The 27,735-nt window shown below is 35.7% G+C and overlaps 1 protein-coding gene across 2 annotated transcripts; it reads right to left on the bottom strand.

Moving 5' to 3' along the window:
• On the bottom strand, positions 1-27,735 carry LOC149528599 (transcription termination factor MTEF1, chloroplastic-like). 2 transcript variants are annotated; one of them, XM_089809162.1, is made up of 2 exons: positions 27,245-27,694; positions 1-852 (listed from the first exon to the last, which is right to left on the bottom strand). In XM_089809162.1, exons 1-2 carry the CDS (start codon positions 27,687-27,689, stop codon positions 650-652), a joined length of 648 nt encoding a protein of 215 aa, XP_089665288.1. In that variant the 5' UTR covers positions 27,690-27,694; the 3' UTR covers positions 1-649. The 2 variants fall into 2 exon arrangements, with proteins under 2 accessions (XP_089665288.1, XP_089665287.1); XM_089809161.1 differs by lacking the exon at positions 1-852 and adding an exon at positions 26,601-27,031 and having other exon boundaries at positions 27,245-27,735.

The raw sequence follows: 27,735 nt of genomic DNA, 5'->3' as shown, positions 1-27,735 counted from the left end.
TAACCACCAAAAATAACTTATTTTCATAATTTAATTGCCAGAATATTGATCAAATGTTAGTCACAAAATAACATGCAAATGAACCTTTTGCAATTACAGAATTGCTGCACTGCCCGATACAGTTCTATGGCACAGCATTATTAGTCTTATAAGTTGTACAGCTGCTGTTAAGAAGGTAAAATGTGACTCATATTGATATGTAGACAATTTTTTGTGCGGATCATTTCACAAATGATAAATTATCATTAGTTTGTGCCCTCAAATGGAACGGCTGGCTAGAGATCTTAAAAGGCTACTAAAATTCAGATCTTCCCTCAAAACATCTACAATAATGATGCAAATGGACTACTGATCCTCAGGAGACTGACCTCCAACTAATTCCGTAGTAGGAGATGACTGCATTTACATTTGCTATGTTTAGAAATAGCTGTTAGAGGTCCAGTCTTTTAGGAACTGCTCCATTTACTAAATATGGAGATATAGAAATCAAATAATAGAGTGCAAGGCAGGATGGTTAGGCGGGTGAGATTTAGGTATGAAGAGACCAAAGTCCATATAAACTTGCATCTGTAAATATAATGTTGCTGTGTTTTATTTCTTGTTGCTCGTTATTCTGTATTCAATGTGACTGAGAATGTGTTCCACATATTTAATAGTTGTAATTGCCAAAGATTATTAGATCTTCATATGTTGGGTCAAGCATCTGCATCAGTTTGATACCAAAGCAAATTGTTCCTATGCCAGTGAGCCATTTCCTCCATTTCTTGTTCAGCCATCCCTGTATTACATTATCAGCATGAAGGCAATGCCAGCAGCCATGAGCATTGTGTGCATTCAGCTCAAGAAAGTTTTCTGTGCAAGAAAAAATAGGGATGAGAAAGAGATGGCAGCTCTAAATTGAATTCAGTGAGACAAGTGTTGATAACAGCACGAAATTTCTAGCATTGAATGCAATTATCTAATGAAGAATATTGAAATCCCTTCTATTGAGTTGGCAGAAGTGAGATCACTGTTTTTATATTAATTTTTTGATAGTAGTGAGTTAATATTGTTAAGCTAGCAGTCAGTAAAGGTGTAATGTCATTTCTGAGATGGATTTTAATAATAATAGAGTTTAAATATAAGACTAAACAAATAAATAAATAATAAATAATTTAAAATAATAATATAAAAAATAGAAAGGAATAAACGATACAATATAACAAAGAATATATAAATATACTGATATATTATTAATGAGTTATATGTCAACATAATAGAAATCAATATATTATCACTATAATAGAAATTAATCAGATTGACAAATAATGTATATGCCATTCACTGGTATTAGCGATGAAACATCTACAATAGGTGGGAGAAAAAGGAAGAAAACACCAGATAGATGGCCATACACAGAAGATCACAGGGATAGATGGAGAAGTGTAGGAGAGTTAGAGTAATATTCAGAAACTATTTCATAGAGACTGAATGCGAAAGGATACGAATGCATATTTTGGATAAAAGGGGGATACGAATGAGGAATAATTTAATAAAGGAGCAACTAAAAGAATATACAGGAACACAATAAATGATTAATGGAATCTATACATATGGTGAGCATCCAGATGAATCTTTCACCTAACGCAACCCATTCACACTCATCAGGGAGGTGGACTAAATATCTACTGGAGTGGAATTGCAGGCGGTTTGTCTCAGTTAAGTTGTTAAGTTGTTAACAATTATAGACCAATGAGTGATCATGAACTATTAGAAGGCTAATGAATGGTTTGGCAATGTATATTATATCCACATTCAGCGTTTATATTTAAACCACCTAAAGCATACAAAAAATCCAGCCATTGATATTACATATCAGTTTAGCATCTAATATATGGTGTAACATAAACAAGGGATTGTTAGCTAAAATGTTTCAACGTATATTCTAGATAGAGAAGATTAAGGACGACGAAAGGAAAATAAATTCATTAAGGATAGAAGAATATAGTTTCGGCATAGTATTCATCAGAATACCGAATGGAAATATAATGGAGACATTATTCACTTGAAACTACGGGTGCAGTCAGTCACTTAAGACATAATGAATTATATGTAGAAATAAACATGTGAGTCCCCGAATATCACTCCTCCGCAAACATCAGACATTAAAAATAAATGGACCATTCATTCCTTAGTCCAGAACACATCTATAATGAAGATTGATTAAAATTATTAACTGAGATTAATGTATGTGTCAGTAGAGATTTGGACGCCTCTACTCATTGAGTTATGATACACTATTTCCTATAAACATTATAGGGGGTACGAGAATTATAATCGTTGCATGAGCATTAGATAACGTATTTGAAGCATTGGTAATATATATACTGATACATATAGACCATGGCTGATCACCATTATAAACGGTATTGGATATAAACTTTAATCCTAAGGATAATTGATGGTAGATATAAGATTAAAAATAAAGAAGAATGTTAAATAGAATGTTGGCCTAATGAAGGGGCAAAATATATATAGTTCAATAAGAAAAATATTAGCTCCATTGCTAAGTATAGCTACAAATTATTATTAGCAATATTACATGGCCATATCAAGAATAGCATAGTTCAATCCCTACTACATATTAGAAAAGATGAAAATTGTGCAACCATGTTGGGGATACCAACAATGATCCCTGCTATGTAAATTGCAAAGATATTCATGTGTATATTTTAACAATAAACAATTATAAGGTTGTGGTGTCCATCAACATCAATCTAAAATTTATAAAAGATTTTGTATCAGAAGTAAGTCTGAAATTGGAAAGAAGTCTTTGTGAGGAGCAATAAGTCCCAAATCCCATAAGGCCCTTTAGGGGACATTTCTAAAGGCCATACCCCACTAAGGATAGAAAGAGAGTCTTTCCAAATTGTGAAGAAGGCCATATAATTGTAGTGATATAAATAATTGGCAATTTCAACACTCAACATAACGGTTCTGGTTATTGGACTGGTGTTAATGGCAAGAAGCAAAATTTGTTTAATGAACAAGTAGTCAAATGTTCAAGGTATCTGGGGCTTAATCTTCTATTCCCAATATCTTCCTTTTTGACTGATGAGGGGAATGCTGTAGTAGTTTGTCGGCATCTATGTTGTCAAGTGTAGTTACTGCAGTTCAGGTGATTTTGTATGGGTGTGTACATTATTAAGTTGCAGATGTGAAGGATAGAAATAGGATGTTGATACATAGTCAATAAATTGCTCACTCCAAAGGAAAGAGGAGAAGAGAGTCACAGTTCTGTTTTGGGGCTGAAGAAATGATTATGGAGTTACATCATGATGTTAAGAACGGGATAACCAACTTGGAAGAAAGAGTGAGACAACAACACAGGAAGAAATTAAGAAAGTACCAACAAAAGGAGCTACAAAAATTAGAGTTTAAGTTGGAGTTATGGTGTATGTTGGAAGATTACAAAACATGCAACAATAAGAAGCCAAAGACAGAAAAATCTACAAAAGAGGTGTTGAAGAGTTATAAGAAGGTGAAAAAGAATGGTGAAGAAAATAATTGACCTTGTGAGCAAAGCCATTCAAAGAGATGAAAGCCATTGACTCAAGGATTACACAAGGAGTGGGACTGTTAGAACAAGGAAATATAGAATCCATTAAAGATTTGGCAGAATTTTAGTGGATAAAAGGCCTTTGAATGAGATCTTTCAATGATTACAACGAGAACAAATAGATGAATGTGATGAAGATGAAGACATAATTGAGTTTGATGAAGCTATTTAGTTGTGTTACCCTGGAGAAGGGTAAGGCATTGAAGATCACAATACAGAGAGAGGAGTTGGAAGACTGCAAGGAAAAGGAATGAAGCCTATCACAAAAGGAAGCCCAAAATGTTGTAGTAATGAATACAGTCGAGGTTGGAGAGGAGGTTGCCAGAAGCAGCCAGAGGATTGCCTTGAGAATCTCATTAGTGGTGAAAAGGGAGTAGAAGATCATCACTTCCGTAAGCTGGAAACAAGAAAAATTGAGGAAGAGAGTAAAGATATGTATAATTAATGTATAACAATGTCCAAAAGGTTTATCTTCTGAAAACATCACATTGAGCTAAGAAATGGAAACCATGCCTAAATGGCATAATTCAGAAGAGGAAAAAGCACGTGTGTGAGATTTTTACTCCCTTAGCTTTGTTTCTGTTCTAAGTGATTTTTTACAGGTGATACAAATGGTATACAAAATGGTGATTTTTAATGGAGGAGAACTACTCAGCCTTCAAGGCGATGGAAAAAGAGGAAGAAGACCAGCAAAAGCAGGGGATCTCTATTTCAACGAGTGACTGGAAGTGGTAAAAATGTGACAATTTGAAGAGATATTTAATTTGATGGAAGGGAACACCGTGGTTTAATTCTTCAAGTAAGAAGGATGATTCAATCATTGATTCCAAATACTTTCCTAGATGTTTGATGCAGTAGCATCCTCAGATAAAAAAGCAATCCTGCATCACAAAAGGAACGTCACAGATAGGTTGTTAAGATTCTTAATGTTTTAATTTGTTGAAGGTTTCTTTTATGTATATATGCTTTGAACCAAGAGGTTCAAAATTTTAAAAGGAGAGAATGTTGCAAAAGGACTCCTGAATCTCAGAAGACTGACCTCCAAACAATACCCTAGAAGTAGGAGATGACTCTAATTATATTTGCTATATTTAGAAATACTAACAGTTGTTAGAGATCCAATCTTCTCGGAACTACTACATTTATGTCGTGACTGCACCATTACAACATAGATAGCAACCTGTATGACAACATGATTGCAGCCTTTATCCTGATCAAATTGCAACTTTAAGACTTGAGCAATGGAAAAAATGGTGATTCTATTAAGGGGACTACTGATAGACTCAAGCGACGAAAAACAAACATAAAATTAAAATCTGAAATATAGAAAGTCCTGCCTCCAGAAATTTGTCTATACACAAAAATACAATCATATTTATAACAATAAAAGATTAAATTGTATTTAAGACCAACCGCAACAAATAAAGGGATGTGCCTTTTAAGCATAAAAAGGTATGTAAGAAGGGAATCATGAATTCAGAAATTCATTGAGAAATAACTAATAAATAGAAATCAGATCATCAATCATCAGTTTGGAAATAAATAATTATTCTCAAAGAAAAGCAATGATGATGACCACTCATTTCTTATGAAGAGGCGTGGCTTCCCATTTTTGAAGTATAAGCAAGGAGATCAATTAAATTGACAAGGGGGAAGGATAGAAAACAAGATTTTAATCTATAATCAGAAGTGCAGATCTGATTTGAAAAAAAAGGCAGCAATGGGGAGATATTAACCTTTAAATGGATCTCTCTTTCCAAAGAGATGTGCCTGCTCAATAAAATGTTAACATAGAAAAGGAATGGATAGGTCAAGGAAGAATGTCTGATCTAAATGAAGTACAATGCAGGTTGCACAGCCATTAAAAGTAATTGATATGGAACTAAGAATATTATGCATAGGTTTTCTATATGTATTCATAGACCTTGTTTTCCTCAAATTAAATTTTTTTAAGTACATAGATCACATACATATTCATATATATTTACTCTATAATCAAAATCAAACATGAGTTGGAGGAAATAAGGGAGATTTGTTTACCCATTCTTCTAAACCAAGTAGACCACCCAATGGGATGGAACTGGTCATAGTTTGACATTCCTGCCCCTTGTGGGCCGAGACAAGTAGAATACGCCAAGAAATAGAAATGGTCATAACTGAATGTTCCTACCACCTGTGGGATAAGAGATAAATTGCCATGTTTGGATGATTGTGTTAGAATATATACTCCACCAATATAACTAAGAGAGGGGGGGTGAATCAATTATCCAACTATTATCAACTTCATCAAACTCATTAAATCTTAACCATATGAGCAATATAATCAGAAACTACAAAAAGATACTCATGCACAATAACACCAAACATGTTAACTAGGGAAACCCTTGATCAGAGGGAAAACCCCGGCGGGGATGGTACCCACAAGATGATGTACTAATATAAATATTCTTTGTTAGATGATAGGCCCTGTTAGGAGTTTGTGAAATACATTCAGTACATATCAGTCCCTGTTAGGAGACTTTGAATCCCTATTAGAAGTTGTAGAAGGCAGATAGATCCATTGTCCAAACAGCTCCAAGGGCAAGAACAATGAACCCACTGTCCAAATGATCTTTGCATTATTCCTTGTAGAATAATAGAATTGAACTGTATTGCTCTGTCCTCTTTCTCTGTCTTGACAACCAGACTTTTGCTCCTTATCTCAATACTAGATCACAAACTTCGCATCCAATAATCCCTTGGATCGCTTACTCACATTCACTAAACACGCTGCTCCTTTTTCCACTTCCTTGATCACTTCGCATACAACTCATATTACCAACAAGGAAAACATCTTTCCTTTATACCATATCTTCAAAATAATTCCTTGAGTCGGTCTTGAGGCTTTCGCAATTAATTCTATTAAGATAATTAAATATTTTGCAATTACAATGGCTAACGTCATCATCACTTGCTAACGTCATCATCACACTATCTTCTATCACTATATAACTTCGCAACTCTAGATTATATCTCTGTTAGAAGATATAATGCAATCATCAAAAACTACTTCTCAGGTACTCTGTCTTTGCACTGCTCTCTGTAAATCACTTATAACTTCCATATAACTACAGCTTGGGTTACGTGAACTCAGCCACGTCATTAGGACACAATGTGGAATATATCCTTAACTGCGCGTCATTTGATCATCAAACGTCCATCTGTACGACCATGATCTCTATCTGCTACTCTACCAATCTTCAAAGAATTACTATTATGTTGACACCAATGACAAACACAATCATGAATGTAACATGCCAATACTGCCACATGCTCACCGATGCTTAGGATACTCCCCTAAAGGAATACCATCAGCACTCATGCTAACAATTTCCTCCTTTGGCATTGATGGCAACATAGATGAAAAACATCTAGGTTCCAAGAATACCAAACAGTACTCTGTTGCTACTACTGTTCTCATCTTTTCAAATCCTTTTCATCAATCAAATCTAAAATCCTCTGGAACACTACTCTGTTCTGCATCTTCTTATGACTGGCATCAGTTGTTCACATACTAAACAACTCTCAGCTTCTCCCCCATACACCAAAACTCTTCATGCTGCATATCTCCCCCATAGAGATATTCCCTTTTTTTAACTTACATGAATCTTTCTAAATCTCCCTAATAAAGTAGAGATTTTCTCCCCATTCATACTTAGGAGATGCATTCTCTCCCCCATTTCTCATACATTCTCTCCCCCATTCAACTAGAGGATGTTTTTCATGTACATATATCCCTTATTGACATCAATGACAAAGATCTCATTATAGCAATAGTTTGCTCCAAGTCTTCAACCACCTCAAGTGTCCAATGACATTGTTCAAGACCAAATACCAAGAATCCTCAATGACTCTACTCATCACAAATACTCTCCCATACAAGAAGCATCAACATTCAGTCTAGTCAAACAATAGTGCTCTAAACCACTAGACTGATGCAATCTCTACATCATCTACTCTAAAGTAGATAGGGGCACAACCCAAACATACCTCTCAAGTACTCAAATGTATCTTTAGGCAAAGGTTTTGTAAAGATATCTGCAATCTGATCTTTAGTACTTACATACTTCAATCTGATCTCTTTTTCTGTTGCCTTCTCTCTCAAGACATGATACTTAATAGATATATGCTTAATCTTAGAATGCAATACAGGATTCTTAGACATACTTATTGTACTTGTGTTATCATAGTATATGATAATAGGTTTTGATAATTCCATCCCAATATCCTTCAACATCTGCTTCATCCACATAACTTGATTACAATTATTTGTTTCTGCTACATACTCTGCCTCAGTTGTACTTTGCGAAATACAATCTTGTTTCTTACTTAGCCAAGAAGCCAATCTTCCTCCAAGAAAGAATGCTCCACTACTGGTGTTTTTTCTGTCATCCATATTGCATGCCCAATCCGCATCAATATAAGCACATTGAGTGAAATGACTTGATATGTCATACCATATCCCATAATCAAATGTTCCCTTCAAATATCTGAATATTCTCTTTACTGCTGCATGATGATACTCTTTAGAATCAACTTCAAATCTTGCTATAATCCCAACTGCATTTGTTATATTTAGTCTAGTGTGAGTCAAATATTGCAAACCTCCAATCATGGATCTGTACTTCTTCTGCTCAACTGTAGGTGTCTCATCTTTGCAATATAATTTGTTACCAGTTATCATTGGTGTACCAACAGGCTTACAATTCTCCAATCCAAACCTTTTCAACAAATCTTTCAAATACTTATCTTGTGAAATGAAAATGCCATCACTATTTTGAACAATCTGCAAACCTAAAAAGAACTTTGTTTCTCCTATCATACTCATTTCAAACTCATTCTTCATTTCTTCAGCAAACTTATCACTTGCTTCATCATTGCCTCCAAATATTATGTCATCAACAAATATTACTATTATCAGCAAACCATTCTCAATTTCTTTCAAATACAAGTTTCTACCTGTCGTACCTTTAGCAAATCCAAGTTTTGTCAAATACTTGTCCAACCTTGCATACTAGGTTCTACGTGCTTGCTTCAGACCATATAGAGCTTTCTTCAATCTACATACCATATATTTTTCTTTTGTCAAAGGGAAACCTTCAAACTACTCAATGTATACCTCTTCCTCAAGTTCTTCATTCAAGAAGACTGACTTGACATCCATTTGATATACTTTGAACTTCTTATTTGCTACATAAGCTAAGAACATTCTCACTGCTTCCATTCTGGCTATAGGGTCATATGTTTCCTCATAATCTATTCCTTCTTGATATGAATAACTTTGCACACAAGTTTGGCCTTATTTCTTACTTCGCCTTGTTCATTCATCTTGTTTCTGAATACCCATTTGATTTTGATAACATTCTTGTCTTTTGGTCTAAGAACTAACTCCCATGTGTCATTCTTCACAATTTGATCTAATTCTTCGTACATTGCTTGAATCCAATGATCATCTTTACATGCTTCATCTAAACTTTTAGGTTGAACTTGAAAAATAAAACAAAATTCCTCATTTACTTTGTTTCTTGCCATCACTCCTTTGTTTCTACTTCCAATTATTTGCTCTAGTGGGTGATTCTTTGTCATTTTTTTGTTAGAGGTAGGAATTGCTAACTCAACTCTTATCTCTTCTCTTGGTTCAGATCTTTGTTCTCTCTATTCAACAATTTGCACATCATTTTGCAAATCATTGCTAGTCTCAAAGAAAACTTCTATATTCTCTAACAATTCCAATATTATCTTTTTCATCATCATAATTGTAATCTATCATCTTTTCCTTAGTTCCAAACTTTTCATCAACTTTTACACTTGCACATTCAACTATTGTCTTAGTTCTATGATTAAAACATCTATATGCTTTGCTTTTCAATGAATAACCAAGAAACATACCTTCATCACTTCTTAGATCAAACTTACCAACATCATCATTTCTATTAATGTAACACTTGCTTCCAGATATTCTGAATTACTTTACTGAAGGTGTGTGACCCAACCATAATTCATAAGGGGTTATTTCTACCTTTTCTGATATGTACTATGTTCACAATGTACACTATTGTATTGACTGCTTCTCTCCAAAATGTCTTGGATACATCATTTACAAACATCATTGTTCTTGTTGCCTCTAATACTGATCTATTTCTCCTTTCTGCAATCCAATTTTGCTCAGGGGTCTAGGTGAAGATAACTATCTCATAATTCCATTCTCTTCACAAAACATGTTAAACACTCTGGAGGTGAACTCTCCTCCTCTATCTGATCTTAAACATTTTATCTTAACACTAGATTCATTTTCAACTCTGTTCTTGAATATCTTAAACTTCTCAAATGCTTCAAACTTTTCTTTAAGAAATGCTACCCACATCATTCTACTGAAATCATCAACAAAAATCATAAAATACCTTTCTCCATAGAATCCTCTTGTCCTGGTAGGGCCACTCAAATCTGTGTGAACAATTTCTAGCTTCTCTGTAGTGGTGAACTTCTTACTGGGAAATGATACCTTCTTCTGCTTGGCCATGATACATTCTTTGCAAACAACATTAGTAGGCTTCATTATCTTAGGCAAATCTCTAACTGCAAATGTACTACTAACCTTCACAATGTTATCAAAGTTTATATGACAAAACCTCCTATGCCATAACCAATTGTTATCCTTTTTTGCAACCAAACATGTCATTTGACTGAGATTCAACTGAAATACATTACCTCTGGATCTTGTTCCTGTTCCAATCAGCTTACCATCTTTATCTTTGATTTTATCTTTGATAATGCAAGTCCTTTCTATGAATTGCAATTGATAACCTTTATCCACCAACTGTCCAACACTCAATAAGTTGTGCTTTAAACCATCAACAAAATAAACATCATCAATGTTAGTAGTCTTTCCATCAAGAGTAATAGATCCTATCCCTGTAATCTGACAAGTTGCATTATTACCAACTCTAACAATACCTACATCATTATTACTGAATTTAACAAACTTGTTCATATCACCAGTCACGTGATGCAAACATCTACTGTCTATTATCCAATCAGATTTCTTTTCAACATGGGAAACTAGAGTTTTTTCCTCTCTAAATTCTTTGTCACGATCATCTTCTTTAATGGCTACAAATCCTTGCTCATCATCACTTTCACTCTGAACTCTTTCATCAAATTCATCATCTTCATTTGCATACAAACAATTTCTAGGTCTTCTAGGCTTAAACTTTCCCTTATACTTTTTCTCACTTTTAGAACATTTAGATGCATAATGACCAAATTCATTTCAAATCCAACATTTGAAGATATTCTTACCATCTGGTTCTCTTGTTACAAGAAGGGCTATACCTTCTTCAATCTTCCTATCTTCATCAGATATGGTTCTACTGCTACTAGCGAAATCTCCATCAGTGCATGCACTTCTTGATAGATATGAGCGAACACTTAAGGCACTGAAAGTTGTCTCCACTCTTGTCAATTCTCCAGACTATCTCAAACCAGCTTCTATTGTTTCCAATCTTCCAAGCAAAGTTTCCTTGGAAAACTTCTCAGTACAAGGTATCAATAATTTAATCATCTGTGCTACTTGCTTAATCAGAGGGAAAAGCCTGGTAGGGATGGTACCCACAAGATGATTTACTAATATAAATATTCCTTGTTAGAGGATAGACCCTATTAGGAGTTTTTGAAATACATTTAGTACATATTAGTCCCTGTCAGGAGACTTTGAATACTTGTTAGGAGATTCCAACCCTGTTAGGAGTTGTGCCAACCTTGTTAGAAGTTGTAGAAGGCAGATGGACCCACTGTCCAAACAGCTTCAGGGAAAAAACCAATGAACCCACTATCCAAATGATTTTTGTATTATTCCTTGTAGAATAATAGAATTGAACTGTATTGCTCCTTTCTCTTTCTCTGTCTTGTCAACCAAACTTCTGCTCCTTCTGATCTCAATACCAGATCACAAACTTCGCATCCAATAATCCCTTGGACCGCTTACTCGCATTCACCAAACACTCTACTCCTTTTCGCACTTCCTTGATCACTTCATATACAATTCATATTACCAACAAGGAAAACATCTTTCCTTTATACCATATCTTCAAAATAATTCCTTGAGTCAGCCTTGAGGATTTCACAATAAATTATATTAAGATAATCAATTATTTTGCAATTACAATAACATTGCTGGCTCACAGTCTATACAACTTCTCACACGTGCGACTTCAAGGCTTACGCACTTGCTGACATCATCATCAAACTGTCTTCTATTACTATATAACTTCGCAACTCCAAATGATATCTGTGTTAGAAGATATCATGCAATCATTAGAAACTACTTCTCAAGTACTCTGTCTCTGTACTGCTCTCTGTAAATCACTTATAACTTCTGTACAACTTCAACTTAGGTTACGTGAACTTAGCCACATCATCAAGACACAATGTGGAACATGTCCTTAACTGCACGTCACCTAATCATCAAACCTTCATCCGTACGACCATGATCTCTATCTAGTACTCTGCCAGTCTTCATAGAATTACTGCTATGTTGACATCAATGACAAACACAGTCATGAATGCAACATGTCAATACTGTCACATGCTCACCAATGCTTAGCATACTCCCCCAAAGGAATACCATCAGCATTCATTTTAACAGATTGAGCACTCTTCGGCTCAGTTGGCTTGGGTTGAGTAATAACACCCTTTGAGTTTCCTACCGAAGTAAGCTATGATTGGTTATAGGATAGTTAGATAGTTATAATGCTAATCATGAAATACTTGTACTAATCTATGTACTTGTACATTATCTCTTAAATTTTTTATGATTAAATGAGTTTACTTTAGTAGGTCACTGTTAGTTGTAATTGTTAACTTTGGGCACAAATTGATTAATTCAACTACCGGATATTACAATTTATAAAATATAGAGTTGGAAATCAAATAAAAGTGCCTTTCGGCCAAAAGAAGGAATTTAAGTGAACTAGTAAGGATAGTCATAGGGAGTGAAAAAATTAAACTAACAGAAACACAAGTACATAAAGCAATTTACAAGAGCTTCAAACCTAAGTTGTTGATTTGGGTTCGAGGACGGATTCGGGTTCGGGGTTCGGGTTCATGGGTTCAAGCAAAAAAAAATTCCCATTTGGGTTCGTGAGTGGGTTATTGAGTGTCTATATATATATAAACTCGTGGGTCCTCCTAGGTTCATCATGGGTCCTCCTAGATTCGCCACGAATCCTCCTGGGTTCATGCAAGGCGAACCTGGGCGAACCCACGGTACAAAATAAGGACCCTACTCGGACCTATAGCAAACCCAGGCGCAAACCCAAACCCGAATCTGGGCAGGAAGGTCCGAACCTGGTCACTAAGCTTCAAACCGAAGCTAAAGTTTTCTAACTTCAAGCAAAAAAAAATTCCCATTTGGGTTTGTGAGTGGGTTATTGAGTGTATATATATATACAAGAGAAACTCGTGGGTCCTCCTAAGTTCATCATGGGTCCTCCTAGATTCACCACGGGTCCTCCTGGGTTCGCGCAAGGCGAACCTAGGCGAACCCACGGTCCAAAGTAAGAACCCTGCCCGGACCTATAGCAAACTCGGGCGCAAACCCAAACTCGGATCTGGGCAACAAGGTCCGAACCTAGTCACTAAGCTTCAAACCGAAGCTAAAGTTTTCTACAAATAGAATTCCAAAATAAGGTACTAAATAAAACTCTTGAATGACCATTTATAGAAGATTCTAAAAGGCTAACTAAAAATAGCAAAAGATTCCAAAATATTAAAAGAATCTAAAATATTCCAATACCCTCTCCTAACGAAAGTGGCTATGCAGCCAACTTATTTCAACCAATTTTGACTATTTTTTAGTATTTGATAATTAAATTAAAATTCAAAAATAGTGCTTGTGTTATTTTTAATTTATTTAATAATCACTATTAAATAGTGAAATCGTCGGCTGCATAGTCGCTTCCTCCCCTAATGGTTATTCCATCAACTACCCTACGAAGACAATCTACAAGTGTTTTGGTCACAAATGCATAGTAGGTTGCCCCCTTCTAATCATGAATGCATAGAGAAGGCTGCCCCATTCTCATCATAACACTTTGCCAAATGACCCTGTTGTTAAGACCCTCCTTGATTCTACAAAACTTTTAGAAATGACCAACATAACAAAAATCATGCCAACCTAATGTCAGGAAACAAGGGTATTACTCCTTGTAACCAAAGACATCAAGATGAAACTAAAACCAAGATTTTGAGGAAAATCATCAAACCTTTTTGCAAATGAACACTACACCCCAAAACAGACTACGAGATACCACGATTCTTCAAGAACTTTTGCAGAAGAGCATTATGACTCAAAATAGATTGCAAGAAGCCACGATTGTCGTAGAATAAACCGATAAAACCTTGAAACTGAAATTTACAAAGCCCTAGAACTAGAACACTTGACATTATTTTTTTGTGGAAAAAAATCAAAAAATCCTCCAACCAAGAACCTGTGATTTTTGTGGTCAAAATCATAGAAAATCCGAACATTGAAAGAGATAATTTTTGAAGGAAAAATTTGTAAAACCCATCAAACAAAATCCCACACTAACAAGCAACTTTTTGAATTACACAATTTGCAGGTCTTTTGGTCACAAATGCATAGAAGGTTGCCCCCTCTAATCATGAATGCATAGAGAAGGCTGCCCCATTCTCATCATAACACTTTGCCAAATGAGCATGTTGTTAAGACCCTCCCTGATTCTACAAAACTTTTGGAAATGACCAAGATAACAAAAATCATGCCTACCTAATGTCAAAAAACAAGGGTATCACTCCCTGTAGCCAAAGACATCAAGATGAAATTGAAACCAAGATTTTGAGGAGAATAATCAAACCTTTTTGCAAACGTGCACTACACCCAAAACAAACTGCAAGATACCACAATTCGCCAAGAACTTTTGCAGAAGAGCATTACGACTCAAAATAGATTGCAAGAAGACACAATTGTCGTAGAATAAACCGATAAATCCTTGTAACAATAATTTACAAATGATTTTTTTTTTTTTAATTAGTAAAAACCTAGGATATCGATTCGTATGGAAAGGTAGAGGCTTCTGCATCGAATGCGGATGGATGCGGGATGCTTCTGGAAGTCCTACGGATGCTAGCCGAAAGCCAATCCCAAGCTCCCGGATGCGTTTGGAAGCCAATCTCTAGCTTCCAGACGCATCCGAGAGCCTGCGACTAGGGCCAGCATCTGTAGGGCTTCCGGGAGCATCCGCGAGCCCAACAGCCAAAAAAGTGAATAAAAAACAATTAAAAACATTTTTAAACACTTAAGTTGCCCATTAAACATGTGTTGTAATTGCATTTTTAGGTTTTTTTGCTATGAAACCCTAAAACGACCCTAAAGGTGAATATTGAAGCATTCACAACTCATTTTGAAACTTTGTTTCCACCTTCAACCACTTCTCATTTGGTCTCTAGTTTTCATTGTCATTGTGAAGCCAAGTTTAGCATTTTCGAAGACGATCGATCGAAAAGGGAGAGATAGCTTTCTCAAAAGGTTTAAATCATTCAAGTAAGTGATCAATCCCATTCTTGAGTATTTTGATAAAAAATTTAGAGTTTTTGATGATTTTTTTCAAGTTCTTGAAGATTTTTTTTCAATTTTTTTTTTTTTTTTGAAAGATATGTAGAAGCAACTTTGGGTATCTATTTTAGTAGTTTTTTCTCACTTGTTTCCACTTGTATGCATAATGTTCATAGTTGTTAGGACCTAATTAAAATTTATTTTATTTTTTTTAGAATAGGTTGCAAAAAACTAAGCAAGAATCGATACCGGTGGTAGTGCTAGTCAAAGTTCAGTGGGGGGCCAAGGAGGGGAAGGAATTGATAATTTCAAAATTGATATAGGTTCTCCTTTGTGGAGACATACAATATGGATATCACAGATTTCAAGAGGTGGTTCGTAGTATTGGAAGTGCAATTATTGTCAATGTAACAAAGGAAAACCTTTCAATAGCTCATATTCTCGAGTGAAGCTTCATTTTATGGGCCCTACTAGCAAAGGATTTGGAATGTCCAAAGGCAAAAATGGTACTAGGATGACTAGTGCAGAAATACTTTCATTTGTAAGAGAACAATAAGTTGTTGATGCATTGATCAATAGATCAAACAAAAGCTAATATCAAGGTCCTTCATCAAAGAGCAAGTTGCATGTACCCACTGAACCAATTGCATCCTCCCAACACCCATTCTTGGAAGTACTTGTGCCAGGAGAGGATGAGGAAGAAGTGGGAATTTCAACCCACAAAAGAGGCCCATTGTACACCACATTTAAATTGGAGGCAAGAGACTGCACTGATGAAGCTATTGCACGTTGCCTCTATGTGAATGTGCTTCCTTTCAACTTGGCGAGATCGCCATATTGTAAGGAAATGGTGGCAACAATCAAAGAATCACCAGCTAACTACACAAGCCCGAGGAATGAAAAGGTGTGTACGACTCTATTGCAACAAGAGAAGACACATATAGAGAAAGACCTTCAACCAATCAAAAAATCTTGAAAAACTTCGGGTCTAACTATTGTGTCAAATGGTTGGAAGGACACAAGAAACCAGCCACTAATTAATGTGATTGTAGTTTCCTCAAAAGGGGCAATGTTTTTTAAGGCTATTGATTGTGAGGGGCAAGTGAAGGATTTGGAATTCATTTCTAGAATTCTCATTGAGGCCATCGAGATGGTGGGTAGTGAGAATGTGGTACAGGTGGTCACAGACAATGCCAAAAATTGCAGGGGTGCGGGTGCTTTAGTTGAGAGTTGGTATGAGCATATTTTTTCGACCCCATACACTATTCACTCCCTTAACTTGATCATGCAAAGGATTGGCACTGAAGTAGAGTGAGTGAAGAAAATATACATAGCAGGGGAGGACATACAGATGTTTGTGACCAACCACCACATGTCACAATCCATTTTTAGAACATACTCCAAATTGGAGTTGCTGAAGGTAAATTGATTTTTTAAAATTACTAAGTTTCATGGATTTGTAATTTAGTTAAAAATTAAAATTTATAATTATATTGTCAATTGACATATTGTTAACAAGCTTAGGTTGCTAAGACCCATTTTGCATCTCATACAATTATTATGAGACGACTCCTCAAGGTAAAAGCTACATTAAGCCAAATGGTCATCGATAATCAATGGGGTGTATGGAAGATCTCAAATTCAGAAAGAGCACAAAGGATCAAGGATTTGATATTGAATGAGAGTTGGTGGGCTCATGTGGCATATGTATTGGATTTCACCGAGCCCATCATAACTATGCTCTGTTTTGCAGATACAAATACACCTTGCTTGGGGGATGTGTATGATGGCATGGACACCATGGTTGAGAAGGTAAAACATTCTATACAAGCACATGAGAGTGACCCCACACAATGCAAAGCCTTATGCAAACAAGTGCAAGCAATTATCCACCATCGCTGAAATAAGATGACTACCCCATTATACATCCTTGCATATGCCTTGTCTCCTAGGTACTATAGTGAGGAGGTAGTTGGTATGGCGAGTAGAATTGCACCATTTGCGGATGAGATGGTTGTTGACAGGTTCCACAAAGCTCTTACAAGACTCTTCCCACTAGAAGAAATGCATGAAAAAGTGAGGGAAGAATTTGGGTTGTTTGCTTCAGGGTTAAGGCATTCTCAATTTGCACTAAAGGACCAAAATAGAATGGGAGCTATCACATGGTGGTACATGTATGGTCAACCTTTGAAGCATCTTCAACCTCTTGCAATCAAGGTTCTATCACAAGTAAGTTTTTTATTTTTTTTTGTAAATTTATTTTAAACTTTTATGTTTACACTTGCATTTTAGAATTTAGTGTTTCACACATTCTTTAAAATTAATTTGCTTTTCATTTGTATGTTTTGTGACAACTATCTAGGTTGCTAGTTCTTTTGCTATTGAAAGGAATTGGAGTACATACTCCTTTATCCATTCAATAAAGTGCAATCGGTTGGGCTCCAAGAAAGTTGAGGACTTTGTGGTCTTTGTCCACACCAACTTGCGTCTTTTGTCATGTCAAAATGATCATTACAAGGAAGGGGCAACAAAGCTTTGGGATGTAGCCCCTAAGTGTGGAGATTTGGATGCAACACTTCATGATCTTATTACAGTCATAGACGGTGATGATGATAGCATGGCACATGGTGCATCTAGCATTAGTGGAACCATGTTTGGTTCAAATGATCTTTCAGTAGTTGGAGATGACGATGAGAATGTGGATTTTCTTGTGAATCCCTATGATTCAGAGTCAAACTCTGATTGATTGAATGTTCAATCATTAACTATGTTTTATTTTGTCGAAATCTTGAACATGACCTATTTGAACTTATTGTCTAAGACTAAACGCTAATGTTGGACAAGCACATATTGATATTGATATATCATATGAATTTTGAAATATCTTGAATTTTGATAAAGGATTAAGTATCATAGATTCATAATCACACTATCCTATCAAATGATTTGGTTTTGTATATTTCTTGCATTTCTTTGCATATATTAGTATATTTCTTACATTTCTTTGCATATATATACATATATACATACATACATACATATATAATATATATATATATATATATATATATATATATATATATATATATATATACGTTTCCTCCTGCATCCGCATCTTTAAAAAAAAAATCCCCGCATCCCGTATCCGCTTCGAAATCCGCATCTACATCGGTAACTTAAGTAAAAACCTTAGAACTAGAACATGTGACATTATTTTTCTGGGAAAAAAATTGAAAACCCTCCAACCGAAAACCCAAGATTTTTGTGGACAAAATCATAAAAAACCCAAACAATGAAAGAGAATTTTTTAAAGAAAAAAAATTGTAAAACCCATCAAACAAAATCCCACACAAACAAGCAACTTTGTGAATTACAAAAGCCAGAAACAATTTTTAAGGACAAAAATTGAAAAAAACAAAAACTAATTTTTATCGCGAAAAATTAGAAAACCCATAGACCAATTTTTATAAGAAAAATTATAGAACCCAACAAATAATTTTATAAAGGAAAATATTAAAAGACCCTCCATCACAAAAGCTGGAAAGACTAGGTAGATCACTGCAAAATTCCTGTCACAGCTCCCAAAAAAACACAAGCTAAGAATCTATTGGACACATGTCACAAAAATGAAACCCACTAAAGTCAGAAGGAAAATGCAGGAAAACAGAACTACATGCATGGTTGCATGAGAAAAATGAAGTCAAAAAATGCAGGATACGAAACAGCAGAGTTGTGTGGGCTACATGAGGGCAGATACAGCTCAAAAATACTGATTTAAGGTCCCACAATGGAACAAAATGACAGCATTTTGAGAAAAATGGCCAAAAGAAAACGCGGGCTGCAACAAACTGCAGAGATGCAAAACTTTGCAAGAAACCTAAAAGAGTGGCCTAAAATCACAAAACCACAAACAAAAACACAGCAAACAGAAAATGCAAAACAAGAAAAAATAAAAAAATGTCTTTGATGAATTTCAAATGAGAGAGCAAAAACCCTCACAATTTCTTCACGTTCCTAGGCCCTCCTGTGAGGGAGTCATGCTCAGACTGGCTCCTACTCTGATATCATGAAACTTGAAATTGCATACATTGAATTAACAGAAATGCAGATACATGTTGCAGTTTACAAAAGTTTAAAACTGAAGCTATAATCTTCTAAAAGCGAAGTGTAAAATAAATTAATAAATAGAACTCCTAAATGACCATTTATAGAAGATTCTAAAAGGATAGCTCAAAATTGCAAAAGATACTAGATTATTAAAGAATCTAAAATATTCTATAAGATTTTGGGCATGAGGAGACCAAAGTCCATATAAACTTATTGATCTGTAATTATAATGTTACTGAGTCTTATTACTTATTGCTCGCTATTCTAAATTCAATGCAACAAAATGTGTTCCACCTATTTAACTGTTGTAACTGCTAAAGACTATTACATCATTAATATGTTGGGCTGAGTGCCTGCATCAAATATGTAATAAATCGAGAGTATTTTTCTTGCAAGATTGGCACTTTGCTTCAAATTTCTGATAGCTGATAAAAAAGACTGGAATATCCCAAAGCAGTTGATGCTCAAAGTGTCTGATTCGCTTACTTTAAAGGTGGTGCTCGGCTAGGTTTGACTGGAAATGCCATCAACAATTTAGATCCAGCACTTGTGATGCACAATAACTATCCAAAATTTGCAAACCAATGTAGAAATCCTCATGTATGAGAAGGCAACAAAATGATTTTTCAATTTTTCTTAAAAAACACTGCAACACCACTGCAGCAAATTGAGAATATCTTCAAAACATCCAACAATCAGCATCATTGTGATTCTCAACATGGTATAGCCCATCATTCTTAATTTCATGATTCTTAATGTATTATTGCCAAATACTAATCAAAGGACCTCAAATTGTAGAAACTAACTGCCAAACAGTATAAGCATGTTAGGGCGAACTTGGAAAGAGGGTCCACTTTAAAATAAAAAAGAAAGAGGTTTATGAAAGAGTGGTTGTTAAGTTCTGATGTTGCCTATCCACTGGGGACATCCATTCTGTTGAGATAATGGGTGTTGCACACATTGCATAATATTGTTATATTTTATTATTTTATTTTATCATGTAATGTTCCACCTAGATGGATGTGCAACATGTAAAGATTCCCATAGAATATTCTTGATGAGTTGTATTGTAACATTGTGATAATATTTCATGTAATTATTTAATATTGGGGAAAAAAATTAAATTCTCAATATTAAATGTGGGGTCAATGGGTTAGGTAGCACATGGTTTTAGCACATAGTTTATGTAATACCACTTGGTGGTTTTGTGGGACTTGCTACTATATAAGCAACCACAAGGGTAGTTGTTGTAGAGTAAGAGTGAGAAAGGCAAGAGTCGAGCGGGACAAGGCTCGACAGGTTAGCCAAGGGAGCATTTGTGAAGGTTGGAAGCATGGCATGGAATGTGTGGATTCATGCTTGTTGACATAGTTTGCTCAGTTGTGGCTATGGCCATGAAGGCTTCCATGGTTGTATGGCAATAGTTATTTTGTTGAATAATACATGGTGATGGATACTTTTGGAGGCTGGGTGTTTCCCTCAATGAGGGTTTCTCAAGGTATATCTTGTGTCACAATTTTGTAGGTATGTTGTCTATTCTCTTGTATGTGGATTTTAATTCCATGTTTATTTCAGATCTATTATGGGTTATGTGGAAACGGTTATATTCTTTGTTGCCAAGTTTCCTTACACGTTCATCCCGGGGACTTCCAAGGTGTCCCCAAGGTGTCCCCAGCCATCCTCGGGATGTACAACTGTCCAAAACAAAAAAAATCAAAATCCTCAAATTTCCAGGCTGTTCCCTGCAGAATTTTGAAAAAAGGGGATAGTGTGGGGTCATCCCCCAGCCATCACAAAAACGCCCCTAGTAAGGGGACAGGATTTTTAGGCTGGGGACACATCCCCAGGTGACACTAATACCAACAAGGACTTGGAGTACCCAAGTACCCCCACCACCGTCATTTTGCAACCACACCGCAGCCAGGACAGGTACTTGAATTTTTGTTTGAATTTTGATTTTTGAAAGTTACTATTGCATATGTACTATGTTACTATTGCATATGTACTATGTTACTATGTTAAATTTCCAATGGTTTGGTTGGTGTTGTGATTTTGCTATCTTCAAGTATTTCGATTTAGAATGTCGTACTGAAACATCATTTCCTTACTAGCATTTCCAGTTCTACACGTATAGCGTACAACACTCCCTTGCCCCCCGCCATCCTAAAATTGAGGCCATTTATCCCCCCTTCCTGGAAACTCATCCTGACATCCAAACATACCCCAATATCGGTGTTACACTGCTAATATTATTAGTTATCTTAATTTTAAAAAGGGACACAATAGCTGAAAGGTCTACACCAGCTGTATGCACTATGTAGCCATTGTATTGTTGTGTTCTCAAAATCAATTTGCCAGATGAGAACATAGGTAAGCCTGCTGATTTAAGCAACAACCCACTCATTACGTTGTTGGTTATCGCTTGATAGTGGGTTTAAAGCTGATTCCACTATCAATTGCTTAAAATGATGCAAAGTAGAGAAAGACCTAAAAGTAAACTATATCAGCGATGTGATGCTATGTACCATAGATGGAAAACTTGCAGAGTACTTGGCGAGTTTCAAACACTCGCCGAGTTTTTAAGCTGGGCGAGTAAATCCTAGAAAAACTCGCAGGTTTTAAAACTCGGCTGTTGGGGAAAAAATTGCAAGTTAATAGCCAATTACTCGGCAAGTTTTTAATAAAAACTCGCAATTCAGGAAACCCGCGCCCAGTGACGGCTTAATAGGGCAAAAAGTCATTGTTTTTGCATTGTTTGTTGCATTTGTGTGGAGGGAAGAAGGTTTGGAGGCATTCTTAGCTGATTGCAAGTGATTCAAGGCGGATTTGAGTGGATTTTAGAGGATTCTAACCAATTTTAGAAGAGAAATTTCTTTCCAAGTATGTTCATTTTATCATAGTTTGAAAACTTTTTATAGTTTTAACAAATGTTCTATTGTTTTTGTTGTTGTTTGTAAATGATTTCAAATCATTTTAACTCTATGCTTGAACTTTGAATCATTTGAAACCCTAGTTGTTCTAAACTTCTAACTTCTAAGTTCTAACTTTGTTTATTCATTTTTCTATAAATTTATGTGTAGCACAGTGGTCAAGCATTAAAAAAAATGACAAACCCGCAAAAAGAGTGGCCACAAACACCATGTCCATCTGGATATATAGGCACTCGACCTAAAAATGCAAGAGATAAGGCATGGGGGTATGCCTATGAAGCTCCAAATGATGTTGGGAAGGTGATATGCATTCCATATGAGAGAATTATTTTTGGAGGCATAAACCGCCTCAAACACCACCTTGCAGGCATAAAGAAACATGATTCAAATCCAAGGTGAGTGAAGAAGAAAAAAAATTCATTAATGCCCTACTTGCAGCTGCTGAAGAAAAAAAAATTTTGAATAGGGAGAGGGCAAAATTAGCTATGAAGGCAGCCATAGCTGAATTTCAAGGAGCTCCTTTTGATATGCAAGAAGAAGAAGAAGCACTTGAGAACATACCAGGATCTCTTCATGGCCCATGGATCCGCAAACAAAACATCTCTTTTACCAGTTCCATTTCTTCTACAGGTCCTAGTTCTTCATCACCATCCGCATCAAGGATAGGGAGTTATTTTGTACCCAAGAACACACCTGGAGCACCACCATCATTAGAGGGCACCACATGGTTCAAGAAGGTGCATGAGCAAATTGATATTGCAGCAGCTGATTTTTGGTTTTTCAACAATATCTCAATGAATGCGGTTGATAATCCCTATTTGGTCAATATGGTGAATGCAATTTCAATATTGGGCAAAGGGTACAAGCCGCCTAATCGCAAGGATATGAGTGGAAGGTTAGTATTTTACTATTTAGTAATTGTAAATAATTGTGATTCACTTCAGTTCATTGTTATATTTTAAATCTTAATTGTTATAACTTATTTCTTATTTTTCACTAACACTTTATTACACCTAAATTTTGTAGGTTGTTTGACAATGCGGTTGGTAAGGCAAGAGTATTGATAGAAAACCAAAAGAAAGAGTGGAAAAAGTATGGCTGCACCATTTTATCCAATGGGTGGACAGATGGAAGAAGTAGAACCATTATTAATTTCTTAGTTGCTTGCAAAGATGATGTGGTGTTTTGGAAATCTATTGACGCCTCCAACAAAGTGAAAAATGCACACACATTGGCTTTAATGTTGGAGAATGTTGTCATGGAGGTGGGAGTAGAGAATGTGGCGCAAATAATCATAGATAATGCAGCAGCATATGTGGCAGCAGGTAAATTTATTTTTTTATGTTCGAATTAATATGAATCGCGAATGTAATGCTATGGTATTATTCAATTTAGATTTGATGTAATATGCAAATACTAAATATGGAAAGTTTGTAACTAATTATTGATTTTTTGCTAATCTTTTAGGTAGAATCCTCCAAAAGAGGCATCCCACACTTTTTTGGTCACCTTATGCAGCACATGTCCTTGACCTTCTTTTGGAGGACATAGGAAAACTTGATTGGGTGAGTCTAGTTGTGGAAGATGCTAGGCGAGTCACCAAATATATCTATAATCACCCATGGGTTCTCAGTTTGATGAGAATGGCCACTAAAGGCAAAGATTTGATGAGACCTGCTATGACAAGGTTTGCAACAGTCTTCTTGAAATTGCAAAGTATTCTTGACCACATATTGGCTCTGAAACAAATGTTTGTGTGTGCTGATTGAGTTGCTTCATCTTACTCAAAGAAGCCCGAAGGAGAGGCTATGGCACAGATAGTCTTTGATGATAGTTTTTTTGCAAAGGCTAAGGAGATTGTGGAGGTAACTTCAAAAATCAAAACATTATATGTTTAGTTTATTCAAGTTTCATTATTAATTCATAACTTACTGTGTTATTAACTAATTTGTATTTTCCAAATTTCAAATGTAGATGTCTCTGCCCCTGGTTCTAGTCTTGCACATATGTGATGGGTAGCAATCCCCAATGGGAGATCTTTATAAGGCCATGGATAGGGCCAAAGAGGCTGTTAAAAGTTACTATCATGAAGACAGTCTCAAATTTGACCCCATTTGGAAAATAATTGATAAGAGGTGGAACAATATGCTCCACCAACCCATTCATGCAACAGGCTACTTCCTCAACCCCAAATTCAAGTACTAAGATTGTCCTTGAAGTTGGGATTTTACTAAGACTTTATTTTACTTTACTTTTTAAGGTTGTGTAGTAAGACTTGATATCATTTTCTATTTGTTTTAGGGCTAATGATTCCTACTCAGATCCCAATGGAGAGATCATGGAAGGTCTCTCTAAATGCATTGAGAGAATGATATCCAATGAAATAGAGAGAGACCTTATTGTGACCGAACAACAAGTCTATGTGGAATCGAGGGGTAATTTGTTCTCTTCTATGCTAGCAAAGAGAGCAAGATATACTCAAGCACCAGGTAAATCGTCAAACTTTAAAACTTTTGCTAATTGATAAGTTGTGTTTCTGATTATCTTTTTTTATTGCTTTATAACTTTTTATTTTTTTTTTTGCAGATTCTTGGTGGGCAAGTTGGGGTGGCAATACCCCAAATTTAAAGAAATTTGCTCTCGAAGTCCTATCCAACCTTGTAGCTCATCCCATTCTGAGCACAATCGGAGCTTATTTGAGTCCATCCACACAAAGAAAAGAAACAAAATGACTCAAAAACGGCTTAATGACCTCGTTTATGTGCACTATAATCTTAAGTTGCGCATAAAAAGGCACAGAGTTCAAAACTACCTGGTCCACTTGATCTAGATGAGAAAGATCCTTATTTTGATTAGGTAGCACAAGACCCAGGTTCATTGTTTACACCAGATGAGATCACTGATTTAGAGAGGCAGGCCATGGAGGGGGATGCTGGAACTAATTTTTATTTCACAATGGATGACATTGAGGACGAGGACGAGGACAATGATGATTCAGGCTCAAAGGATGAGGCATTACCAGTGCCACATATAGGAGGAGATGCATCCTCTTCCAGGACGCCGAGCGAGGAGGCACAACCACAGAGTACACAGTCACGCAGCTCATGCCCTATCCCAGTGTAGGGCACTTCTTCGAGAACTTTCCTACTAGTGCAACTAGAAAGAGGAAGATGTGATTGTATTGAATCTTAATGTACTTAGACTTTTAGTATTTACTTCTAGTTTGACAGATTGAAGCTATTTACTATTTTGCTTCCTGCCATGAGCATTCCGCATAAGAATGCAATTTTGTACGCACTATGCATTTATATATATCTAAACTCTGCTTGTTTCTTTTGTATTCTCTTTAATTAACTTATTAAATGCATCTTCTCATTAAATTTTGCAAAATCAATGTATGTTTAATTAAATTTCAGCGGTTTTTTTAGGTTCTCGAGTTTTTTTTTAAATCGCTGAGTTTTTCCCATTTAAACTTTTGCGGGGCTTTGCAAGTTTTTGCCTTTGGTGAGTTTTCCAACTATGCTATGTACTCCTCAACATATTCTTTAGAACATGGTGTAGCTAAACAGAAATACTAGGCAATGACTTGATAAATCAGCAGTGCATTCTTCAACGTTTACTATAAAAATCAGATTTTGATGTCTGCATCATATGAGATATGAATACAGAGGTAAATTTATAATTCTACACATCCTATTCCAATTAAAGAACCAACATTAACAAATTCAAGAGAGTATAATCATATTAAGTGGATAATAGCAAAGAATGGAAATGTTACATGAGGAATTTTCAAGAATCAAAGAATAACAGAAAACTGCAATGTGTGTGTATAGGAAGCTTGTTCAGCATTTAGGTGAGGGCAGTGATTGAACTGAATAACAAGCAACATGCATCTCTGGTTACAAAAAGCACATATGCAATGTTCTTAAGAGTTTAATAAAAAAAAATTCTTTATCACCAATGACTAGGTAAGTGCATTATTCAGAGATTGCAGCATTCATGATATACAAGAAAAAGGAAAAGAATATACTGGATTCGAATGAAATCCCAACTGGTTTCCTTACTAAAGTTACAATTCTTATGTTTGCAAAGTTGCCCTCTGTAGGACCAATTCCATGGTTTCCTATTCTTGACTATAGACTTCAGTCATAACTGTTTTCGTCATTTGGGAACAGTAATACAATTTCTTGACTGAATACTAATTTCCCCGTTTTTGTTATACAGAATCTTTTTGTTTGTATAGTTACCCCCATTCAGTTCCGTAGTTTGATATTCTTGACAATATACTTCCGTAATATTCACTTGATTCTGCAATTTCTGTACATTAACATACATTCAAATGTCCATCCCATAATTTATCCAATAATGAAAACTGAAAGAAATGGAGTTCAAAAAATTCATGATCTTAAACCCAATGGTGCCGAGAACTAACGGTTTATCGAGCTAGCCGTTTCACTCTCTTTAAAAATTCCTTATCATTTTTAAGCAGCATATCAGGCAGCGATAAATAAACATTGTATTTGACTAACAGCATGTGTCTAGGTTTAATCCTCTTCTCTAAACTGAAACCAAAATACTGCGGAAAATCCAACAAATCCTCAACTGTACGCCCCATTTCATTTGTTAGAAAATCAATCTTTGGCTGAAGATTATTTTCCACACTGCAGCAAAATATATTAGGAGCCCTCACCACCATTTCCACAGCATCATTGTAAGAAAAACCCAACCTCTGCAAGTACTCTAACTTGGGAACAAAGGACTTTTCCACGCTGGAAACCAATAAGACTGTATTGGAACAATCAATAACAAACCCCAATTTCTTCAGATAATGAAATGTAGGTTTAAGTTGCTCACTAACACTAGATATGAGCAGTTTCGGGCATCTATAAATAGATTTTCTTATCTCTTTTCTGGAAATCTTTACTTCATTGAACAAAAAACTGAGTACTGGAACCAGGTCCTCATTAACATTCAAAGTGAGGATTTGTGGGTACATACCAAATATTTTTCTGAAGTCTTTGTACATGATACCCATTTGCTTCAAGTAACCCACCACATCTTTTATGCTGTGTAAACTGGCACGGAGAACCGAAGGATTATCTCTCAAGGCTTTTGTGGAGTCCACGCCCATTAGCTCGAGGTACTTAATTTTTTCTCTCAAATGGAAAGACTGTGACAGTAGCTGGGAAGACCTTGCTGTCGAATCCAGAGACCTTGTGCTTGTGAAATTATCAGCACCGGCTTTAGAATATGCATTATTCGGTAATGACTGAATTGGATATTTAAATTCTTGATCTGAATGTTCTGAATCATTTGTTTGAACCTTGATGAGTGTGTGAAATCTGCATTTTCTGCTGAAAGGAAAGGTAATTTTCAATAAAGGAGATATGCCTTGAGCATTCACGAGGAAGGGCACCCTGGTTGAAGAAGAGAGATGAGGCATAAGGTCTTTTTGATGGATTTAAAATAAAGTAGTTCAGACATATTTG

This window comes from Cupressus sempervirens, chromosome 11, assembly GCF_028749045.1.
Source record: "Cupressus sempervirens isolate cs-2001-9-10 chromosome 11, ASM2874904v1, whole genome shotgun sequence".
NCBI lineage: Eukaryota > Viridiplantae > Streptophyta > Pinopsida > Cupressales > Cupressaceae > Cupressus > Cupressus sempervirens.
This window is presented reverse-complemented; position numbering and strand designations above follow the sequence as displayed.

Excerpts from the sequence above, each read along its gene's own strand:
- LOC149528599 (XM_089809161.1), bottom strand. The coding sequence starts at position 27,689 with ATGCCTCATCTCTCTTCTTCAACCAGGGTGCCCTTCCTCGTGAATGCT. Across the intron at positions 27,032-27,244 it reads AGACTTCAGAAAAATATTTG|TCTTATTGGTTTCCAGCGTG; the intron begins GTATGTACCCAC and ends GTTCCAATACAG.